Raw genomic sequence first — 21,598 nt, forward strand, 5'->3', positions numbered from 1 at the left:
AAACTAAACATTGACCTTGGTATCAGTTATGCCAGGTGCCTTAAAGTGAACCTGCCAGGTGATTACTGTTGCCTTGTCCCTGACAGAATATTATAAAGGGAGATAAGCTGTGCTTCCTGATATATTGGTTTATATGATTTGGAGCAGAATTTCTGAGGAAAATTCTGATTAAATAGTGACAGATAATAAGATTTCTGCTTACCCACCAATACCTAGAGTTTTACAGCCTTCTCTGTACTGAAACAGGAAAAGCTGTAAAATCTGCCCATGTAGGTAGGATAGGCAGGACCCTCTCTGTCAGGTCTTGCGCGAGTGTAATTTGGACACATTTCTGCATCATTCCTACAGTACCATTTGTCACTAAATGACAGTTGTCCAATAAAAATGAACATAGTTTCGACAGTGTGTAAACATAGCCTAATTTTAAGCTGCATTTACCCAAATAAGAGAATGAACAATCAAATTCAGATGCTGAAAAAATGACAGAATAAGTTGTATACAATATAGTTCCAGCACCATTGGGTTCTTCACAATAGGAAAAAACTTTATTTAAATTATGTTAAAAAATATTCCATGTAGTACAACAAAAAATGTCCCATGGAAGGCTTTTCTAGTTCTATAAACAGGTTCTTATTCATGATGTGGCCAAGCCCCTGTGTAGTACTAGATGGAATATGTTTTTGCATATTATTACTGCAGATTCTTTCCCAGGACCCAGCCCGGTGTCTGATTTCATGCACTTACAAAGTTTCTCGAAGCAACCTGATATTCCGGATATATTTCAATGGAAGTAAAGAATAGTTTAACAGAAAATCAACATAAAATTACTTAAACAAGAAAATGGAGTAAAAACCGGGACATAGAAACAGAACTTTGAGCTCTCCAGGAACTGGAACCAAGTGCAAACACTAAGTGAAACTAGGAACAGAGCTATCAGTGAGCAGAGCGGGAGGTGGAATTAGGAACTCCAGAGGCTGACTGGGCTAGTAGCAAGAATAAGGGCCCTATTCCACCGGACGATTATCGTTCGCATAATCATTAACGATCTCAAACTACCGCTATTGCGAAAGACCTGAAAACGTTCACTCATTTCCATGGAACGATAATCGTTACTTATGATCGTATTTGCGATCGTTTTTTCTTCGCTATTGCGTTCGTATCTACTTTGAACGACCAAACGATGTCTTATTTAATGCGAACCATTTGCGAACGAGCAACGATAAAAATAGGTCCAGATCTTATAAAGCGATCAACGATTTCTCGTTCGGTCGTTAATTGTTAACTGCATTTCAACCGAACTATTATCATTTAAATTCGAACGATTTAACGATAATCTGAACGATAATCGTCCGGTGGAATAGGGCCTTTAGGCTACATTCACACATTCCATGAAGTTGTCAGCCGTGTTCATAGATCAATGATCATGGACAGTTTTATAGTCCATTACTTTCTATTGCGTTATTCACATGGTGGTTTTTTTTTTGTTTTGTTTTTTTTTGCAATCTGTCCTGTGAAAATAAATCGGACATGACATAACTTGCGGCACAGATTCCCCCATAGAAGTCTATTTCATGGATTACAAAGGATCTGCCATCTGTGTTCATCCGTGAAAAACAAGGATGTGATCTAATCAGTGTAATTTAAAAAGCTTTATACTGACCCTTGAAAAACACAGACACGGATCACCGAGGTAGATAGTGGACTTCATCCACGGACCTTAAAAAACACTAAATGTGTGACTGCACCCATAGCTAAAGTCAGGAACAGGCTGGATCAGGAACTAGTTGCACTACAGGCACCAGTGGCTTGGTATGCAAAGGTCCTGGCAAGTATTTTTTTTTTTTTTAAATCAGATAGTTTTTATTTGTTTTTTTAACAAAACTATTTTTAAACACAGATATACAGAGGGAAACATAAAAAGGGGTATCTACAATCAGATAATTACATCGGTCCTGGCAAGTATTTAAAGGGGAACTCCACATAAGAAAAATTTGTTTTCTATTAAATGTACATTAAGGGTATAAACCCACACACCGTATACGCAGCAGATATGCAACAAATACGCAGCAGATTTGTTGGTACAGATTTGATGCTGTGTTCAGTTATTTAGATCTAATCTGCTGCGAGTTTGCTGCGTATCGCAGCAGTAAATACGCTGCATATACGGTGTGTGGGTTTATACCCTAAAAGTTATAAAGATGTGTCTATATAATGTATTACAATGTTTGTGCGGTTCTGCCACACTGGTAGCGGATAGAAATCCAGGAAATTAAGAAAAATTGTCTTTGTGCCAATTCACACTGTCTCCTGCTCCCACTGCTATCCCACCTTAGGAGACAAATATTCTCTGTCTCACATTGTGTGTGTGTTTGCTGAACACAGGCTGATGATGCAGACAGGTGGTAGGGCGTGATGTCACAGGTGGCGGGGCTGGATCCCCCAATCCCCTGAGTGATTCACGATCTCTGACCGGCCAGAAGCAGCTGCTGCAAGGACTGTGGACTGCAATGAACAGCTTAGGGAAAGCATTGCTTTCTGAAACCTTGACTGCATTCTAGGAACTGCTCAACCAGGAAGTACAGAAACACAATACAGAAAAAAAACCTCCAAAACAAATGGGATAGATCGGTTAGTAATTTTTAAAAATCTCAACCTGGAGTTCCCCTTTAAAGGGGTTATCCAGCGCTACAAAAACATGGCAACTTTTGCACCACTCATGTCTCCAATTTGGGTGGGGTTTTAAAGTCAGTTCCATTAAAGTAAATGGAGCTTAACTGCAAACCACACATGAACTGGAGACGAGTGGTGCAAAAGTGGCCATGTTTTTGTAGCGCTGGAAACCCCTTTAATCAGAATAAGGAATAACACCATAACAGAAAAAGCAAACACTGCTTTGCAGCACTCTTTTGGGAGGACCTTGCCTGCCTACATAGGCAGCAGGACACAGCACTGGAGGGGTGGATACAGCGCTGTTTCTGACATTGAGATATTTTATTATTTTAACATCATGCACAGAAATGTGACTTCAACAACTGCAGACACCCAGTGATACACAAGTCCTGTAATAAGACAGTGATACAAACCTACTATAATAGGGAAGGGAGAACTCAGCCCCTCTCCATCCTACAACCGAAGGTACTTTCATGCGATTTTAACGCATGAAGTGATGGAGGAAGAAACTTTGTAGAGTCCATTTATCTCTATTATGGCACATTAACATCACTGGGCCAAAACATTTTTACAGCATTTGTAATAATTGTTTTGGTGAATGTCAATTCCCTCACACCATGATCTCTCTGGCTGCAGCTTAACCCTTCTCTATAGACAACACAATTTACAAATAACAGAATGTAAACCTGCCTGGGATAAACATATTGGGGGAGATTTATCAAACATGGTGTAAAGTGAAACTGGCTCAGTTGCCCCTAACAACCAATCAGAGTCCACCTTTCATTTTCCAAAGAGTCTGTGAGGTATGAAAGGTGGAATCTGATTGGTTGCTAGGGGCAACTCAGCCAGTTTCACTTTACACCATGTTTGATAAATCTCCCCCATAGTGTATCTATCCTAAGATAATAAGAAAGGAGATACTAAAAGGGCAGACTCGATGGACCAAGCAGTCTTTTTCTGCAGAACATCATCTATGTTTCTATGTGCCGAACAATCCTGTGTATGAGAAGGACAGGAGCCGAACGGGAGAGATATCTGAAAGAATCAATTATTTAAGGTGTATGTGTAGCGACTGGAGACGAGGATCCGCTGTAGCACCGCTAGCGATGGCATAAGCCGCACCAGGGAGCGGAGACTAAGGGGCCGCTGGTCTTCACCAGTGCCCGTCGCAAGGCAGGATGGACTTGCTGTGGCAGATGACCCCCATGTCGTTACCCCTGGCTTGACTTGCTAGCAGCGGCGGGCGAGGCACAGCTGGAGATACGTAGGCAGGCAGGCAGGAAGACAGCAGGACTCAAGGCTGGAACCACAGGCGGCAGGACAGACGGCCGGAACCACAGGGAGTTGTGAACACACGCTATGGGAAGCATGCAGAGGCTCCAACAGATGGGTCAGGGAGGTGCTGGAATTAATAGGGGAGTGTTTGGGTGCAACCACCAATTAAGGGCACGCTGGCCCTTTAAATTTAAGCAGAGCCAAGAAGATGGGGCTGCGCCAGGCCAACAGAGAGCATGGTGAGGAGACGCCACAATACGGGGCAGGAGCAGAGTACATAGGACCGTGGCCGCAGAGAGAGGTACGTGCTGTCTTTTATGGTGTATTGCTGTTATTTTAAAGCGACTCTGTACCCACAATCTGTCTCTCCCAAACTACTTGTACCTTCGGATAGCTGCTTTTAATCCAAGATCTGTCCTGGGGTCCGTTCAGCAGGTAATACAGTTATTGTCCTAAAAAACAACTTTTAAACTTGCAGCCCCGTGCCCAACTGCCGGGGCTTAGAATATCTGTGCCCTAACTTTGCACCACCCCTCTGTCCCTCCCCCCCACCCTCTTCATCATTAGGAATGCCACTGGAACATTTTCTCCTGTCTGAACATTGCACAGGTGCCTTAATGATCCAGCCCGTGTTCAGTATTCACACAGCTCACAGCTGATGAAAAGGAGACAATCTGCCTGGAGCATTCCTAATGATAAGGAGGGCGGGGAGGAGGGACAGAGAGGTTGTGCCAGCCTAATGCATACACAATCTAGGCCACGACTGTTGGGCACAGGGCTGCCAGTTTAAAAGTTGTTTTTTAGGACAATAACTGCATTACTTGCCGAACGGACCCCAGGACAGATCTTGGACTAAAAGCAGCTATCCAAAAGGTACAAGCAATTTGGGGGGTCAGATTGTGGGTACAGAGTGGCTTTAAAGGACAACTCCCACAAAAAATTTTTTTTGCTCATTTAACACACATTACAAAGTTATATAACTTTGTAATGTGGTTAAATACCCGGCCTGGCCCCCTTCCCCCACTTTCGGACCCCCGACCCCCCACCCCGGAAGTTAAAGAATGTATACATTACCTATTACGATCGTCACGGTCCTCTTCTCCGGGGCGGCATCTGGTGACGGCGACGTCAGAGCCGAGGGGCGGTCCGGGTCTTCTTCCTCGTCGGCGTCTTCATGCAAAGTGAATGGGGATGAAAAGGCTGCTGGTGCACATGCGCACCAGCAGCCTTTTCATTGGCTGGAGCGCATCACATGGCTTCCAGCTTGCTCAGCCCTGATTGGCTGAGCTTGCTGGAAGCCATGTGATGCGCTCTAGCCAATGAAAAGGCTGCCGGTGCGCAAGCGCACTGGCAGCCTTTTCCATCCCCTGGACCCGGAAGTCGGAGACATCGCTGGATGGCGGCGACGGAGAGGCGGACGGCGGGCGAATCGAGTGGCGATCGTCACCGGAGAGATGGTGAGTATGGTGTCTGTGTGTGTCTGTGTTTTTTTTTTTTTTTTGGGGTCCCGCGGGAGTTGTCCTTTAAGGCTTCAGTTTACACTGAATTAACTGAGTACAACTTGAAAGTCAAAAGAGGTTCTCACACAATGTTTCAGAGCTTCCTTCTTTAAGTCATAGTAAAAAAGCCACATAGAAGAGCAGTTCCAGTTCTAGTAGACAGCCCAGCTATGTATTACGCGATTGCCCATATAATGCAGATAGCATTGCAAATGTAAAGTATGGCAATATAAAATGTCCCTCATCAATATCAACTTATAGGAGTTTGAGAAGCTACACAGGTCTGCTTGCTATGGCACCGCTCTTCCTATAGGGAGCTTTCTTTTTGAGAAAATACCTTCAAACTAAATTCATGAAATTCAAAAATCAGAACAGATTTTATAACATTTAACTTGCTGCAGCTTTTATTGGTCAGTATTATTTTCTCTGTGAGTATATAACGCACAGATGGGTTTGCATCATCCCGGTTAGGATATAAGCACAGGTAAGTTGTTAAAGAAACGTACATCATCTGTTCTATCATGCAGATGGCTTTTGTCTTTTGTGTTTTGCGAACCATTCATCACTCTTGTCTGCTGACATTGCCTGCAAGAAAAAAAATAGATTTAAAGGATTCATATACTACCAACACAAGTAATGTACAAGCATGGAGTCCAAAGGGCCTTTTACAAGGGACGATTATCAGATTCATATAATACTAGCACATATATACTAAAGCATTCATATACTACCATCACAAGTAATGTCTCAGCATGGAGTCTAAAGGGCCTTTTACAACGGCCGATTATCGAATTCATATACTACCATCACATATATACTAAAGGATTCATATACTACCATTACAAGTAAATGTTCAAGCATGAAGTCCAAAAGGCTTTATACAAGGGCCGATTATCGTCAGGAAACGCTCCTGCTGCCGATAACTGGCCTATGTAAAAGTGACACTAAAAAACACCCAATCTTTGGCTGATCAGGTCTTTAGAGTAAGCTTTAAAATCTATTGTTGTCGGCTGCACTTCTTCCTGTGTAAACAGGGTTATGTGCGGCCAATAACGATAGATGGAAATATCTCTGCTGTAAGTTTCCAGATCACAAGCGGCAATGTATACTTACCATCCACAAAGCTTGTGTTCCAGCACCCAGGTCTCCAGTTTAGGAGGCGAGGCCTGAAGATACAGCCAATAACAGGAATCACAAGCAGCGCTGATGGTAAGTATACACGGCTGCTTGTGATCTAGAAACTGATAGTTTCCAGCTCTGCACAAACGATATAAGGATTGTTTGTGCAGCCCAGCCACCCAATTTGTCGTGGCCTTTACAGGCACTGCAAACAAGCATCGATCTTGCTGATCGGCACTTTTTTGTGGCCAACAAATCGCATAATGTAAGAGGACCCTAAATTCCACCATGCCCTCTGGCCAGCTGTTTAAAGGGGCCACAACCTAAGTGATTGCCTGCATCTGAGGATAAGTAAACAAAGGGAATGGTCAGAGTGCCAGCTCTGGATCAGACAGGGTGAATATGATCTATTTAGGTAATTATACTCAGGTAGCAAAATTTAACACTTTCCTTCAAAAAATCAGAATACCCCTTTATTAGTACACAGCAACATACAGTTTTCAATGCTGGATTTTGAATCTTGCATTTACACTCTTCATTAATGCACACTTACATCACTGAGAAGTTGATCAGCATTTGGATCGGTCTGAGACAGTTCTCGGAATGCTTCATCTCCAACAAAGCAGATTTCATGACCATTCTAAAAAGCAACAAACCATAAACATTCACAGTGAGCTTTCTCCTGCACATTTATAATATGACAGAGAAACGTATAGTAAAACCTGGGTAAGAATCTCTATCCTATATACCTATAAGACACTGATACTGGTATACACTGATGCTCTGGATGTGAGAATCAGCACTGGGTAAACAGTACTACGGTAAAAACTCACTGGCTTTTAAGGGTTTACCATGATCTAAAGTTCATTACCTGAACATATTTTTTTTTCTGTGTAGGATTTAATCAGGAAATAGACTGAATGTCACTATTGACCATGTATAAAGTAATCTGTGGTTGAAAAGTTGATGTGAATGGGGCCTAACAAGTTAATTGTCATAAATAGTTCAGATAGTTACCCTAAAAGTGATGATTTTATGACGACCAATATAAACTAAGCTGCCTATTGTGTTCAGAATGATTCTCTAGTAATAGTCTGTTATTAATTTATGATGATAAAAGTAGAGAATAAAATGCCGCTGCCATATGGAGATGGAAGCAATTTAGTAGAACTATTACTCCGAGTCTACAGGCCTAAAACCCCTTTATTTAATGTATCTCTTATCCAGCATCTGGCTAGAAAATGTTTACTGGGTAATTAAACAGGAAGAAATCATTGTTCCTTCCCTATGATGTGAGACACTGAGTCTTTCTAATCTAATAAAACCAATACTTCCTGAACCAGCAAAATGTAATAAACCAGGGTAGCTGGCATTAAGCCAACCTGGCTCAGCTATCCCAGAGAGTCATGTAATGATCAGAATGCCAAAATATTGGGAAAAGAATTTACATGTTGAAGGCTGCCAACATCTCATCAAAAACATATGGCCACTATTATATTACACCATGGCTCCACTAGTGTGTTGCAGCAACGATGCTTCAATTCCAGCCTCCACAGGTCAGGATGAGAAATTTTCCAAAATCACAAAAAATCTCCAGTCAATAACAGTCTTTAATGTGTCCTCTTCTCTTCTGTATCATTCTCTGAGACACATTTGTGATATTCTGCACTGGGGGGGAATGCTGCATAAATATCCAGAAGTGCCTACCTGACTATAATATAGACTTTCAGATTTCATTCAGTGTGTTTAATAAAACTAAAGAAAGAACAGTTTAGGGATTACAGCTATTTTAAAGCGACTCTGTACCCACAATCTGATTCCCCCCCCCCCCCCCAAACCGCTTGTACCGTCAGATAGCTGCTTTTAATCCAAGATCTGTCCTGGGGTCAGTTCGGCAGGTGATGCAGTTATTGTCATAAAAACAACTTTTAAACTTGCAGCCCTGTGCCCAACAGCCGTGGCCTAGATTGTGTATGCATTAGGCTGGCACACCCTCTCTGTCCCTCCTCCCCGCCCTCCTCATCATTAGGAATGCTCCAGGCAGATTGTCTCCTATTCATCAGCTGTGTCAGCACGGCACATGGGCTGGATCGTTAAGGCACCTGTGCAGTTTTCACTGCAGAGGAATAGGAAAATTGGTGAAGAGAGTGGGGAGGAGGGACGGGGGGGTGGTACAAAGTTAGGGCACATAAACTCCAAGCCACGGCCGCTGGGCACAGGGCTACAAGTTTAAAAGTTGTTTTTTTAAGACAATAACTGCATCACCTGCCGAACGGACCTCAGGACAGATCTAGGATTAAAAGCAGCGATCCAAAGGTACAAGTGGTTTTGAGGGGACAGATTGTGGGTAGAGAGTCGCTTTAAATGGGTTACCCAGGATTAGAAAAATCATAGCTACTTTCTTGTAAAAACAGCACCACCCCTGTTTCCAGGTTGTGTGTGGTATTACAATTCCGCTCCATTCAGTTAAATGGCACTGGAAATGGAGCTGGAAAACCAAACCCAAACCGGAGACAAGAGTGGTCCTGATTCTGGAAGAAAGTGGCCATGTTTTTCTAAACCTGGATAATCCATTTAAAGGGGTACTCCAGTGAAAATTTTTTCTTTCTAAAAAACTGGTTAAGTACCCTTGGTCTGACACACCCATTTGTTTTCTAATCCACAGTTTTTCTTTATTTCAGGAGAGATGCTACTGGATGCGCACAAAACTATGCTGGCTACACAATGGATATGTTTCACTTTGCTTAGGGTATGTCCACACTACAGAATTCCAGCGGATCACTTGCTGCAGATTTTGCAGCTTGGCCTTGCGTGTTCTCCGCTGGTCCCATAGGCGTCATGCTATGGTTTGGCAGAAGAATTAACCTGCTCATTCTTTGGACGGACCACGGAATCTGCCAAACCATAGAATAAAGCCTATGGGACCAGCCGAGATGCGTGCAGTCCCCATAGACAGGCGGAGTTCCGCCGCAGAATTTCACCTGATTTACTCAGTGTAAACATACCCTTAGTGTGTAAAAATACACCTAATAGGGGATATTCAAGGAGGGATATTGGGGGGGGGAGGTACTGGGGTTGAGAGGGTATGTCAACTCTGTTTTCTATGTAAAGAAAATAAATATATATATATATATATATATTTTTTTTTTTGAACGTTCAATAAAATACAGTTGATTTACACAAAGAAAACCCAAAACTACACTCATCTCTCTAGTCCCATTACGCTCATCTCACTATTCCCATTACGCAGCCAATTCTGAATTCAAGGGTTGCAAGCCCAGCCAGCCCAGTAAATTTGTGTTTTTTTTAAGTCAAAACCAAGTGTGGATCCTAATGTAGATGCTACTTCTATACTTTTCTTTATTCTGTTCTTTAGAGTAGAAACAGTACCTGTCCTTTACTTGATCTAATTCATTATGATCTGCACCTGGTTTTGGCTTGGCGACTTGAGATTCAGAATAATTAAAAACTCCTTGGAACTAATGTTGGGTAAATCTGTCAAAATGTTTCGGTCCAGCAAAAATATCTAAACCTGAACGCTTGGCATTTGATTGCTCGTGGCTGTAGAAGTTGGATGCCGCCCTAGAGCTGCCAGGAAAATATGGACATGGGCATAGGCTATATCCATGTTTTCCACAACTCCCTAAGCCGGCATCCAACTTCTTCACCCACGGGAAACCAAACACTGAGCATTCAAGCAATGACCATTTTGACAGATCCGCTCAGCTAGGGACAAAAAGGTTTAATCTTTATCTAGTGGCACAAGTACTCACAGGATCAGCCAAAATAACAACTTGGACTGTAGCCTTCCCCGGAGTATCCAGGCTTACGAGAGGAGTCAGGATCTTTTGATTCTCTCTTTTCATGGTTGCCTCAATAGCTGGAAGCTGTTGATATAAACAGAAGATGAATACAGAAAATGCACTTTGTAAATCTCATGCACCACATGTAAATGATACCTATGTAGGCTTTGGAGATGCCCTGAGCAAATAAGTAGTCACAGTTGGCAGGAAACATCCTGTCTAAGGGCGTAATTCTTAGCATAAGAGCTGGCAGTGTCACAGAGGGTTGTCCCTGAGCACCAATGCCACCAGAGAGGTGTGATTAGACAGGATGTTTCCCGACAGCCGTGACTACTTGCGCACTGAGGACTGCTCCGATGACTAATCTATATGCGGGAGAGGTGTAGCAGTAACACTCATAGCAATTATTTACAGTGTATGGTTGGGAACTGTGCTACAGGCTGTATTTATAACTGCAGGCATGATTTTCTAGCGATTGGTTTCCTTTAAGTTTTTTTTTTTTTTATGTATAATCGGTATATATTAAATTTAGTCAATGCAAAAAGTAACAGTTTAAAATATACAATAACAAAGCAAAACACTCAACTGTGATTGAGGAGAATATGGCTATCAACTAGAGATGAGCGAACCTCGAGCATGCTCAAATCCATCCATACCCGAAAGTTCGGCATTTGATTAGCTGTGGCTGCTGAAGTTGGATAAAGCTCTAAGGTTGTCTGGAAAACATGGATACAGCCAATGACTATATCCATGTTTTCCACATAGCCTTAGGGCTTTATCCAACTTCAGCATCCACCGCTAATCAAATGCCGAACGATCAGGTTCAGATGGATTCGAGCATGCTCGAGGTTCGCTCATCTCTACTATCAACCTTAATGGAGCTAAGAGGGCATAGCCTAGAGTTGTTATAGCAGGTTTAAGGGGTGCAATTAGAGGGAAGTGTGTCCATTTGGTCAGCATACCCCATTCCCTTAAGTAATGCCCTCCGACCTGGGATGTCCTTACAGCTGTCTGCAATGTTTACATCAGCCGATACAGCAAGAACATATATGTAAACATATCCAAACAAAAACATCCCTCCTCCCCACCCTCTTCATCATTAGCAATACCACTGGAACATTTTCTCCATGCAGAACATTTGCACAGGTGTCTTAACGATCCAGCCCATGTTCCGGGCTGACACAGCTGACGAATAGTAGGAAATCTGCCTGGAGCATTCCTAATGATGAGGAGGGTGGGGAGGAGAGACAGAGAGTTTGTGCCAGCCTAATGCATACACATTCTAGGCCACTCCCGTAGGGCACGGGCTGCCAATTTAAAAGTTGTTTTTTAGGACAAAACCAAGAGACTCATTATTTTTGTGGGAGTTTTTTTTAGCAGTTGGGGGGGCTGCTTTTAACTATTTTTATGTCTCTAGTGGGTCTGTATTTTGCCATTGCGGTGAGCTGTTTCATTTTTCTGTGTTTTTGTGTGTTTCCAATTTCAGCCATAGCAACTTAGTGTGAACGGTGTTCTAGGAGAGCTGACCAAATTTGTCCTTTTTTTCTGTGTTCCAGTTGGGGGAGTGGCTGCCTCTATTTGGTCGTACACTCCACCTGTCCCACCCAGGTGGTGCAATTATTTTTGTAGGTATTAGACGGATCTTGCATGCCCAGAGCATAGGCGTATAACACGCCATGCAGAGGCCATAGTACAGTGTAGGGTCTGCCTCGATATGAGTCCACCTTACCGTGGTGAGGCAGTTTACACTGTTTGCAAATAGTAACCAAGAGACTCATTATTTTTGTGGGAGTTTTTTTTAGCAGTTGGGGGGGGCTGCTTTTAACTATTTTCATGTCTATGGTGGGTCTGTATCTTGCTGTTGCGGTGAGCTGTTGCATTTTTCTGTGTTTTTGTGTTTTAGGACAATAACTGCATCACCTGCCAGGAAGGATAGAAAGGAGTGACCTAAAAAGGTTTTAGGCGTTATCTTCCATGAAATTTTGTGGAATGTGTCAAAGACTCCATCCCAGAAATGTTTTTTTTGCACTCCCACCATATATAAACTTAGCACCCCTGTCTCCATTACACCTCCAGCATATGTCCGACACTGCAGAAAAGATTGAGTGTCATTTCGTAGGCACACAATACCAGCGTGAGAGTATCTTATTGTTCCGTTGCTACGCCAGACATGCTGAAGACATCTTTTGAGAAAGGGCCTTCTGCCTGTCTAGTGGAGGGATGGAGGTGTTTATGTCCATCTTCCACGAGCCCCAGAAAACAGGGGCATTCTCCACCATGGACTATGAACAGAGATCAGGTCATAAAGGAAAGACTGGATTTTCCAATCCATTCCTGGCTTTGGCTGAAAAAAATCTGTCAGATATCTGTTGGTGTAATAGGGCCCTAAGGCAGGATGGGCGTCAGAGAACCACCAATATGGAGCTAGATGCAAGACGCAAACCCACATCTATCACATGTTTATATGAAATAAAACAACATTTCATGAATAACATAATAAATAAAAAATCAATCAATCAATACCAACCTCATCTTTTGGACAAGCAAATGCAATTCGTCCAAATGCTGCTGCATGGTCCACTGGTCCCCCAATATCCTGCAGCTCCAATTTGCACTGAAAATTGACACCAAAATTAGTTTTCTTTACTAATTTCTGGAGGTTGTTCCAGGACATCTATGATGTCCAAATAAAATTTAGATGAAATGCAGGCAGGAATGCCAACATTATTTCAACATGGTTGCTTTTCCCTTTTGGAAACAGTAATTGATAAAATAGATCTGTCACCACCATATGCTAACCTACTTAAAGGGGTATTCCAATATCAGAAAATAGCTTTTAAATATAAGCTAAATATATGTTCCCGGGCTCCTCCATTTGTCCCGATACTACTCATCATCTTCTGCTGTCTCAGGAGGCTTGGCTGGATCTGGTCTCAGCTCTAATACTACCCCAAGCGATGTCATCACCTCTATAGCCCACATCACCATCTCCCCTTCGTATACACGAATACATAAATCTTTATTGGGACAGTTGAGAAAGAATTAGGTGTGCCCACAGCATGCTGCACAATTCCACATGCAGAAAACAGTAATGCAGAAGACAGCAAATGTAGCAGCTTTTGCAATGTGCCGTGTGGTGGGAGAATCTGTCGTGCCATGTAATGCTCTGCGGCAGCTCTGGGTGGGGAACTGGCAGGAGTGCTGTGGAAGGGGAGTGCGGGTGGGAGGGCTTATGAACAACTGAAAGAATGCAATGCATTCTGGGTATTATAGTATGGCACATCTGGTCAACCACATGTTTAGCGGTTTAGAAGTCAGACAGACAAGTAAGCAATGCTATGTACTTCTGCAGTATATTTTTTATTTATATCTTACCTTACTTCAGAATACCCCCTTAAAGGGGTTATCTGGTGTTTTACAACTTTTAATACATTACTGCTATCACATAGAAAATAAAGAGCCTATGCTTACTCGTCCCCGCTCCCCTGATGTCCTGTTACGGTGTAGCCGATGTCCCCTGCCGACTGTAGTGCCTCTACTTTGAATTAATCTTGGGAGTGACAGCCAAACACTGTCCGTGGCACTGTCCCATATCAGTCAGTCATTGGCTGAGCCGATTGTCATTCCTGAGACAAGTATGTCTCAGAAGTTGAGGTGCTGCAGTCAGGAAGGGACACCAGTGAGACCGCATCAGTCGGATTCTGTCTGTTCTATAGAGAGGGGAGGGGAGAGGAAGGAGATTAGTCGCCAACAGAGAACAAAGGATTACACAGTGGGAGCTGTGTGAAAGCTGTATTCAGAGGTCAGAGAGGTCAGTGCTGACTTCAGAGGAGATAGCCTAGTGATGTAGCTGTAAATTAACTCTTTGTTGTCCTGTTTTGGTGCCTCATCTCTCTCCACCCCTCCTCTCTCCATACACAACCATGAGAGCTTTAAACTGCTTTTTTATGATAAAAATGCATTTTTCGGCTAATAAACCAAAATACAAAGTTTTTTAAAATCTCCTGTACTATTGATTTCTGCAAAAAAAAACAAAAAAAAAACGATCCAGCCTATGTGCCGGGCTGACACAGCTGATGAATAGTAGGCAATCTGCCTGGAGCATTCCTAATGATAAGGAGGGTGGGGAGGAGGGACAGAGAGGTTGTGCCAGCCTTATGCATACACAATCTAGGCCACTCCCATAGGGCACAGGGCTGCAAGTTTAAAAGTTGTTTTTAGGACAATAACTGCATCACCTGCCAAACGGACCCCAGGACAGATCTTGGATTAAAAGCTGCTATCTGAAGGTACAATCGGTTTGGGGGGGTCAGATTGTGCAGCAATATAGTAAAAGTTGTGTAATCACGGATAACCTCTTTACAGGAAAGATATTATATTGAAGATTCTGCTGGGTTGTTACACCAATGGCACCAATATATGATGTATCGTTTGGTTAACAGCTGCAGAATGGCTGGCAGTGTTAGTCAATGATATGCATTTCCTGTAAACTGTCAGATGTTTTATCCAGAAGTAAATTGGCATGTAATGAAAGAAAAAAAGAGAGATAGTCTTTACCTGGTTATCTGCATAGCCCAACAGAACATTTTTTTTGGCCTTATCTTCATGATAGACTCTCAGGCCCAACAAGTCAGACCAGTATGCAACAGACCTTTGCAGGTTGGATACAGCAACAGTCACTTTCTGCACTGGATCTGTAGAAAACATTGTACACCAAATAAAATATCCTTTCAGATCTCCACTCTAAAAAATAAGAAAAAATAATATGCTGAACTGCTGAAGTCCAGGATATAGTCTAAGGCCTGGGTTGACACACAGTATATTTCAGTCAGTATTTGATCGGCATTTTGCAGCCTCAACCAGGAGTGGATTGAAAACACAGAAAGGCTCTGTTCACACAATTATGAAATTGAGTGGATGGCCGCCATATAACGGTAAATAACTGCCATTATTTTAATACAACAGCCGTTGTTTTAAGATAACAGCAAATATTTGCCATTATATTTCGGGCATCCACTCAATTTCAACATTGTGTGAACAGAGCCTTTCTGTGTTTTCAATCCACTCCTGGTTTTGGTTGCAATATGAGAACCACAATACTGACTGAAATATACTTTGTGTGTAATCAGCCTAAGGCTGCACCTAGATGAAAATAAGGCTGCGTTCACACATCCGTAGATTTTGCGGACCTACGGACGGTGAAAGCCTGTCATGCCGGCAGCGGGGAAACTCTTTGAATCACTGCAGCTTTGTCATTACAGTACAGCAGCGATTCAGAGTTTCACAAAATCTATGGATGTATGAATGCAGCCTAAAAATATCGATATAACACTTGAACTTCCCTTGGTTCATCAGAGCCAGACATATAGAGTTTGTGTCATTAAGAAAACCAGGTCTACACCTATGTGAAATTAGGCATATTTAATATGTACAAGCAAATAAATCTCAGTTTGAGAGCTATAGGCTTTAATCCCCCCATGTGCCTGCATTGTTTTGGACCTTGTTATGACTTACTAAGGTCATGCTCAGCTCAACTGCAATCTCCAACATGTACTGGCAGCTAGTCTCCACTTATTGGGCAAGCAAGGGGCATTGTGGGAGAGTGTGTGCTCTGTTGCGTGTCAACGGTTGGGTCGCGGTTCAGAGATAAAACCAGGGAGTGAATAAATCCATGGAGGAGAAAAACAGTACAGGGATGTAAATGTAAGTTACTTTACTAAAATCAGTATATTTGTACTCTTTTGCACACACACACACACACACACTATATATATATATATATATATATATATATATATATATATATATATATATATATATATAAATTATCAACTTTGCTTCACGGCACAACCCCTTAAAAATCGAAAAGCCTAAGCTGATTTAAAGTGCTACTGTCATTTGTACTAACTTTTGATATGTCAAGTCATCAGACATGTCAAGAGTAACCCATCACAGAAGCTGTCTACATGACCTGCTGCGACCCAAAGTTACAGCCTGGGAACATGTGCTCCACTTCCCAGCTGGCCGAATATCCGACTTTCCGGCTTTATAGACTGTAGGGAAGCAACAATGTCAGATTTGCCTGCACACTGCCCTGCGCTCCCTCTGGCTGCATCTCGGGATCACAACTAGCTGAAATCAATAGCTTTTGACAAAAATTTTCAAAAATGAGTCTAAATGACAGTAATGACTTAACTTCAGCTTTGATGAACCACAGCAGGAGCGGATGTCATGCTTGAATTTTGCACACATAAGAACCCGTATTACTAATACACTGTTTACCTGTGTTAGGTTGAGTTTTGTCTACTAAAAAGAACTTATAACCTCCAGGGGCTTCGGTCTGAAACAACCCAGGTGATACTTCGGAAATTGGCCAATTTATCTGCTTTGCATTGGCTATAGCTTGACTGGACTGTAGTGTGAGCCCCTGATGAAAGAGGAATAGAAGGCATCAGTACATACTATTCAGTCCCATCAGGAAGCTAACCTTCACATTAAAGTAATGAATCCTACTGGAACGATTTTCATTTTACTATATGACAATGTCATCAGCAATAAGATAATATATATATAACATTATATTATAATATTATATAACAGCAACTATAGAACTGTTCATAAGAACAAGTCACCAACATGTTACACTAAAGAAAGACCATGGAACATTAAACATACCAAGAAATCATTGCCGAGACGGTACTCTCCAACTCCATAGTTGTAGGTCAGCTCAACGACAAAGTGGCTGTCTTCGGACCCGTAGCCGATCATAGTTTTACTCCACTTCCCATCATAGGGGCTGAAATAATGTACAAAATATTGTAGAAGAACAAGGTAAGGCGAAATATCCGAAAGAAAAAAGGAATAAAAGTATATTTAACTTTTATTATTGTATACAAAAATACACAAGGTTTAAAGCGACTCTGTACCCACAATCTGCCCCCCCCCCCCCCAAACCACTTGTACCTTCGGATAGCTGTCCTGGGGTCTGTTTGCAGGTGATGCAGTTATTGTCCTAAAAAACATTTTTTAAACTTGCAGCCCCGTGCCTAACGCCCGGGGCTTAGAGAATCTGTGCCCCAACTTTGTACCACCCCTCCGTCCCTCCTCCCCACCCTCTTCATCATTAGGAATGCCACTGGAACATTTTCTCCTGTCTGAACATTACACAGGTGCCTTAACGATCCAGCCCATGTTCAGTATTCACACAGCTGAGGAATAGGAGACAATCTGCTTGGAGCATTCATAATGGTGTGGAGGGCGGGGAGGAGGGATGGAGAGGTTGTGCCAACCTAATGCATAGTCACTCTAGGCCACGATAGTTTGACACAGGGCTGCAAGTTTAAAAGTTGTTTTTTAGGACAATAACTGCATCACCTGCCGAACGTACCCCAGGACAGACCTTGGATTAAAAGCAGCTATCTGAAGGTACAAGTGGTTTGGGGGGGGGGGGGGGGTCAGATTGTGGGGACAGAGTCGCTTCAAGGTTTAAAAACATATGAAATATATATATAAAAATATATATATAAAAAAATATGAAAATATATGTTCATGCAGACAGCAGACAATAGGAAATTACAGGGTTTATCCAGGATGAGAAAAACATGCCTACTTCCTTCCAGAAACCGTACCATACCTATCCCCAGGATGGGGGTGCCAAATTTAAAAACATCTGGTACAAGATAAAGTGCAAAAGTAGGGGACCATATGAGATAAAGCATATCCTCCAAAACGGTTCATGTCCAGTATCAGGGGGTACAGAAAAAAAGTTTTAAAATTAATTGGTGTCAGAAAGTTATACAGATTGGTAAATTGCTTCTATTTAAAAAAACAAAACTCAAATCTTCTATTACTTATCAGCTGCTGTATGTCCTGCAGAGAGTGGCGTATTCTTTCCAGTGTGACACAGTACTTTCTCCTGCCACCTCTGTCCATGTCAGGAACTGTCCAGAGCACCCGCAAATCCCCATAGAAAACCTCTTCTGCTCTGGACAGTTCCTGTCACGGACGGAGGGGGCAGCAGAGCCCTAATATGGCTGATAAGTACTGGAAGGCTGAAAGGGAATCAAATTATGCAAAAATCATTGTTACACCTATAAATAAGCTCCTATATGCCTCTAGGCATGTGGGCGGTCTGGAGCTCCAAGTAGTCACGCCTGGTGGGAAATCTTGCTGGCACTCAAGCCTCCATGAGAAGGTTGGTATATAGGAGCCAGCAGCATCACAGAGGGGGCAACGCTCCCAAGGAGGCATGATTGCCAGCAAGATTTCCCACAGCCGTGACTACTTTGACGCTCCGGACTGCCCACATGACTAGATAAATACGTTTTAAAAAGTAATTTTCCGGGAATATAAGTAACACTCATATATGCCTGAAAACAGTGCTGGGGGACATATAGGAGCTTATTTATAGCTGTAACAGCGATATTTGCATGATTGGTTCCCTATAAGTTTTTACATAGAAGTAATTTAAAAATCTGTATATACATATATACATAGGAAGACCCAACACACCTGACACGTGATTCATATAAACAGTTTTGTCTTGGAACTCCCTGCTGGGTTGAATGGCCATGTCTCATCTCATACACAAATAGGGAGACACCCTATAGGGAGACAGGACTAAATTGGAGACACTTCACTGGTGCCCTGGCGCTGTTTTAAATTATGTTTTCTCTATACTTTAAAGGGAACCTGTCAGCTTCTTATGTCAGTGAACAGTGTTCTAAGCGATGCCACACTTCTAATTAAATAAAACTGGCTGTCCAGGTGTGTGGCAAGTAGTCATGGAGAAGGAGCAGCATCAGCATATAGTCATGCTGCCGTGCACTCCCACTCTGGCTTTATTGACTCCAAGCGTTCCGGGAACTTTATGCAAAGTACGACACTTAGGGTCCTATAAGACAGCCTGATCATAAAGTGTAAACGCAGATCGGCGCTTGTTTACTGAGCAATTACACGGGCCGACTATAGGGCAGCAAGAGCTGCTTATGAAAAATAATAAAGTATTAACTTACCTTACTATGTTCCCTGGTGTCCTTGATCCTTTCCTGGTGTCCTCAGGGACCTTCCCTGGTCTCCACAGCTCTGCCTTCTGTTTCTGCCCTGACAGGCCGCCGGCCACTCAGACCAGCCTGTCAGTGAAGAACAGAAAAGAAGGCAGAGCTGCGGAGACCAGGGAAGGCCCCCCAAGGACACCAGGGAACATAGTAAGGTAAGTTAATACTTTATTTTTTATACTTCAATCATCAGCCATGCATTACTATTACACGTAGCGATGCACACCCGACGCCTGATAATTTTAGCTCTGGACCTAAAGAGACAATCAGCCGATGATCCTTTGTTTGGTTAACCGTTCTCTCTATTACAGAGAGCGATAATCGGCCGAATGAGCCTGATTCAGCCGACTATCGCTCCATGTAATAGGGCCCTTAGGGTGTTAGTCAAGCCTGATTGGGTAGGAGGAGTGTCCAGGCAGTGCAAGTAGCCAACAGGTTCCCTTTAAAGAAATCTGGTCTTCCGTTGTCACCAGTTGATCATCACCAATTCACCATCCACAGCTAGTAATACGTCATTTTCTATACCCATTGCAGGTGGCTTTGCAACCCTCTTCAAACTCTTCATGCCGTAAAACCTGAAACAAACATTACAAAATGCAGGTTAAGATTCATTCACAGTCTCCGCACGCCAATCCATGCCACAAAGTCATGCGCCTGTTAAGCAACAATTGGTGATGTTAGTCTAAGCACTCATTACTATAATAGGTGCCAAACCTATGAACTCTGGGACACCAACACCGCTCAGTTCTAACTGGGAACTGCCTATTGTCTGTGGACAACAACGACCGTGACTAGTTTGGACAGATGGACAACTAAAATAGTTCGGCCTAATATACATATGATGCAGGAGATTATCAAAGTATGTTTTCAGGAGAACGGCGGGCAGGGACAGAGAGAATAGTTATATAATTGGGCAGTCTATGCAATCACGTATTTACAATGTTTAGTAGCTTTACAGTAACTTCGGACATGACTAGTTCCCTTTAAAGGAGTTGTCCAGCAAAAATCTTATTTGTTTTCAAATCAACTGGTGTCAGAAAGTTATATAGATTTGTAATTTACTTCTATAAAAAAAATCTCAAGTCTTCCCATACATATTAGCTGCTGTATGTCCTGCAGGAAATGTTTTATTTTCAGTCTGACACAGCGCTCTCTGCTGCCACCTCTGTCCGAGACAGGAACTGTCCAGAGTAGGAGAGGTTTTGTATGGAGATTCATAGAAAACCAAGACAAGAGTTCCTGTCTCGGCCAGAGATGTCAGCAGAGAGCACAGAAAATAACACAACATTTCCTGCAGGACATACAGCAGCTAATAAGTACTAGAAGACTTGAGATTTGTTTAATAGCAGTAAATTAGAAATCTATATAACTTTCTGACACCAGTTGATTTGAAAGAAAAAGATTTTCGCAGGACAACCCATTTTACTCTTTGAAAACACCAGTTACTTATACAAATCAGGAAAAAGTGCCCATCTGCCCATATAGATATGCCAGCTTATTAACCCAGCACCACTTTGGGCCGGGCTGGCCTCCTTTGGGTATGACGTGGGGGGGGGGGGGCATTCCTCTCTGTGTGCTGGTCTGGTAGTGTGACATCAAATACACAATTTTTTATTTTTTAAATCACACTTTTGTGTTTTCGCTTTGATGCCAGCCACTGGGCACTCTTTGCCCTTTTCCGCTGCATTCCCCTCAGGGCGCTTCACTAAAGGGTACATTATAGTTTCTATACATCAGGCATGGGGAACCTTCAGCCCTCCAGGCATGATGGGAGATGTAGTTTTGCAACAGCTGGACGGCCAAAGGTTTCCCATCCCTGGTATACATGTTCTGTAAGAATAATGGCTAAACTATGAATAGGAAAATCCTGTGACTAAGAAACAGCTGAATAAGAATCTTGTGACTGTAGGGAGGTGTCCCTGGACGCTGTCAGCTATACTGTACATAGGATTCCCAATAACTGTACACCTCCTGGCCCTATCATTGTTCTCTCCACACAGTCTCACCTTCATCCCCAGCACATCCCTGAAGAACCGCGCCGTCTGAGGCCTGTCAGACACCTTCAGGACATAGTGCAGGGCTCTTCTGCCAGCCATTGCTTCCAGCTGCGATAACAACTCCACAGCCTGGCACACAGCCCGCGCTTCTTGATGACGTCAGGCACGTCACCATGGCA

The 21,598-nt window shown here is 42.7% G+C and overlaps 1 protein-coding gene across 1 annotated transcript; it reads right to left on the reverse strand.

Moving 5' to 3' along the window:
* Positions 1-5,820: 5,820 nt before the first annotated feature.
* On the reverse strand, positions 5,821-21,593 carry GLOD4 (glyoxalase domain containing 4). Its single transcript, XM_069971205.1, has 9 exons — positions 21,429-21,593; positions 19,948-19,997; positions 17,042-17,162; positions 16,649-16,793; positions 14,924-15,060; positions 12,894-12,980; positions 10,337-10,450; positions 7,117-7,203; positions 5,821-6,029 (listed from the first exon to the last, which is right to left on the reverse strand). The coding sequence occupies exons 1-9, from the start codon at positions 21,516-21,518 to the stop codon at positions 5,964-5,966; spliced, it is 897 nt and encodes a 298-aa protein (XP_069827306.1). The 5' UTR covers positions 21,519-21,593; the 3' UTR covers positions 5,821-5,963.
* Between the last annotated feature and the right edge of the window lie 5 nt (positions 21,594-21,598).

Source organism: Dendropsophus ebraccatus, chromosome 5 (genome assembly GCF_027789765.1).
Source record: "Dendropsophus ebraccatus isolate aDenEbr1 chromosome 5, aDenEbr1.pat, whole genome shotgun sequence".
Lineage (NCBI taxonomy): Eukaryota > Metazoa > Chordata > Amphibia > Anura > Hylidae > Dendropsophus > Dendropsophus ebraccatus.

What these genes read in the sequence shown, in the direction of transcription:
- GLOD4 (XM_069971205.1), bottom strand. Translation starts at nt 21,518, where the DNA reads ATGGCTGGCAGAAGAGCCCTGCACTATGTCCTGAAGGTGTCTGACAGG. An exon ending in TGCAAAGCCACCTGCAATGG is followed by an intron (nt 17,163 to 19,947) that starts GTATAGAAAATG and finishes ACATTATTTCAG; the next exon opens with CCCCTATGATGGGAAGTGGA. An exon ending in CTGATCAACTTCTCAGTGAT is followed by an intron (nt 6,030 to 7,116) that starts GTAAGTGTGCAT and finishes TTTTTCTTGCAG; the next exon opens with GCAATGTCAGCAGACAAGAG.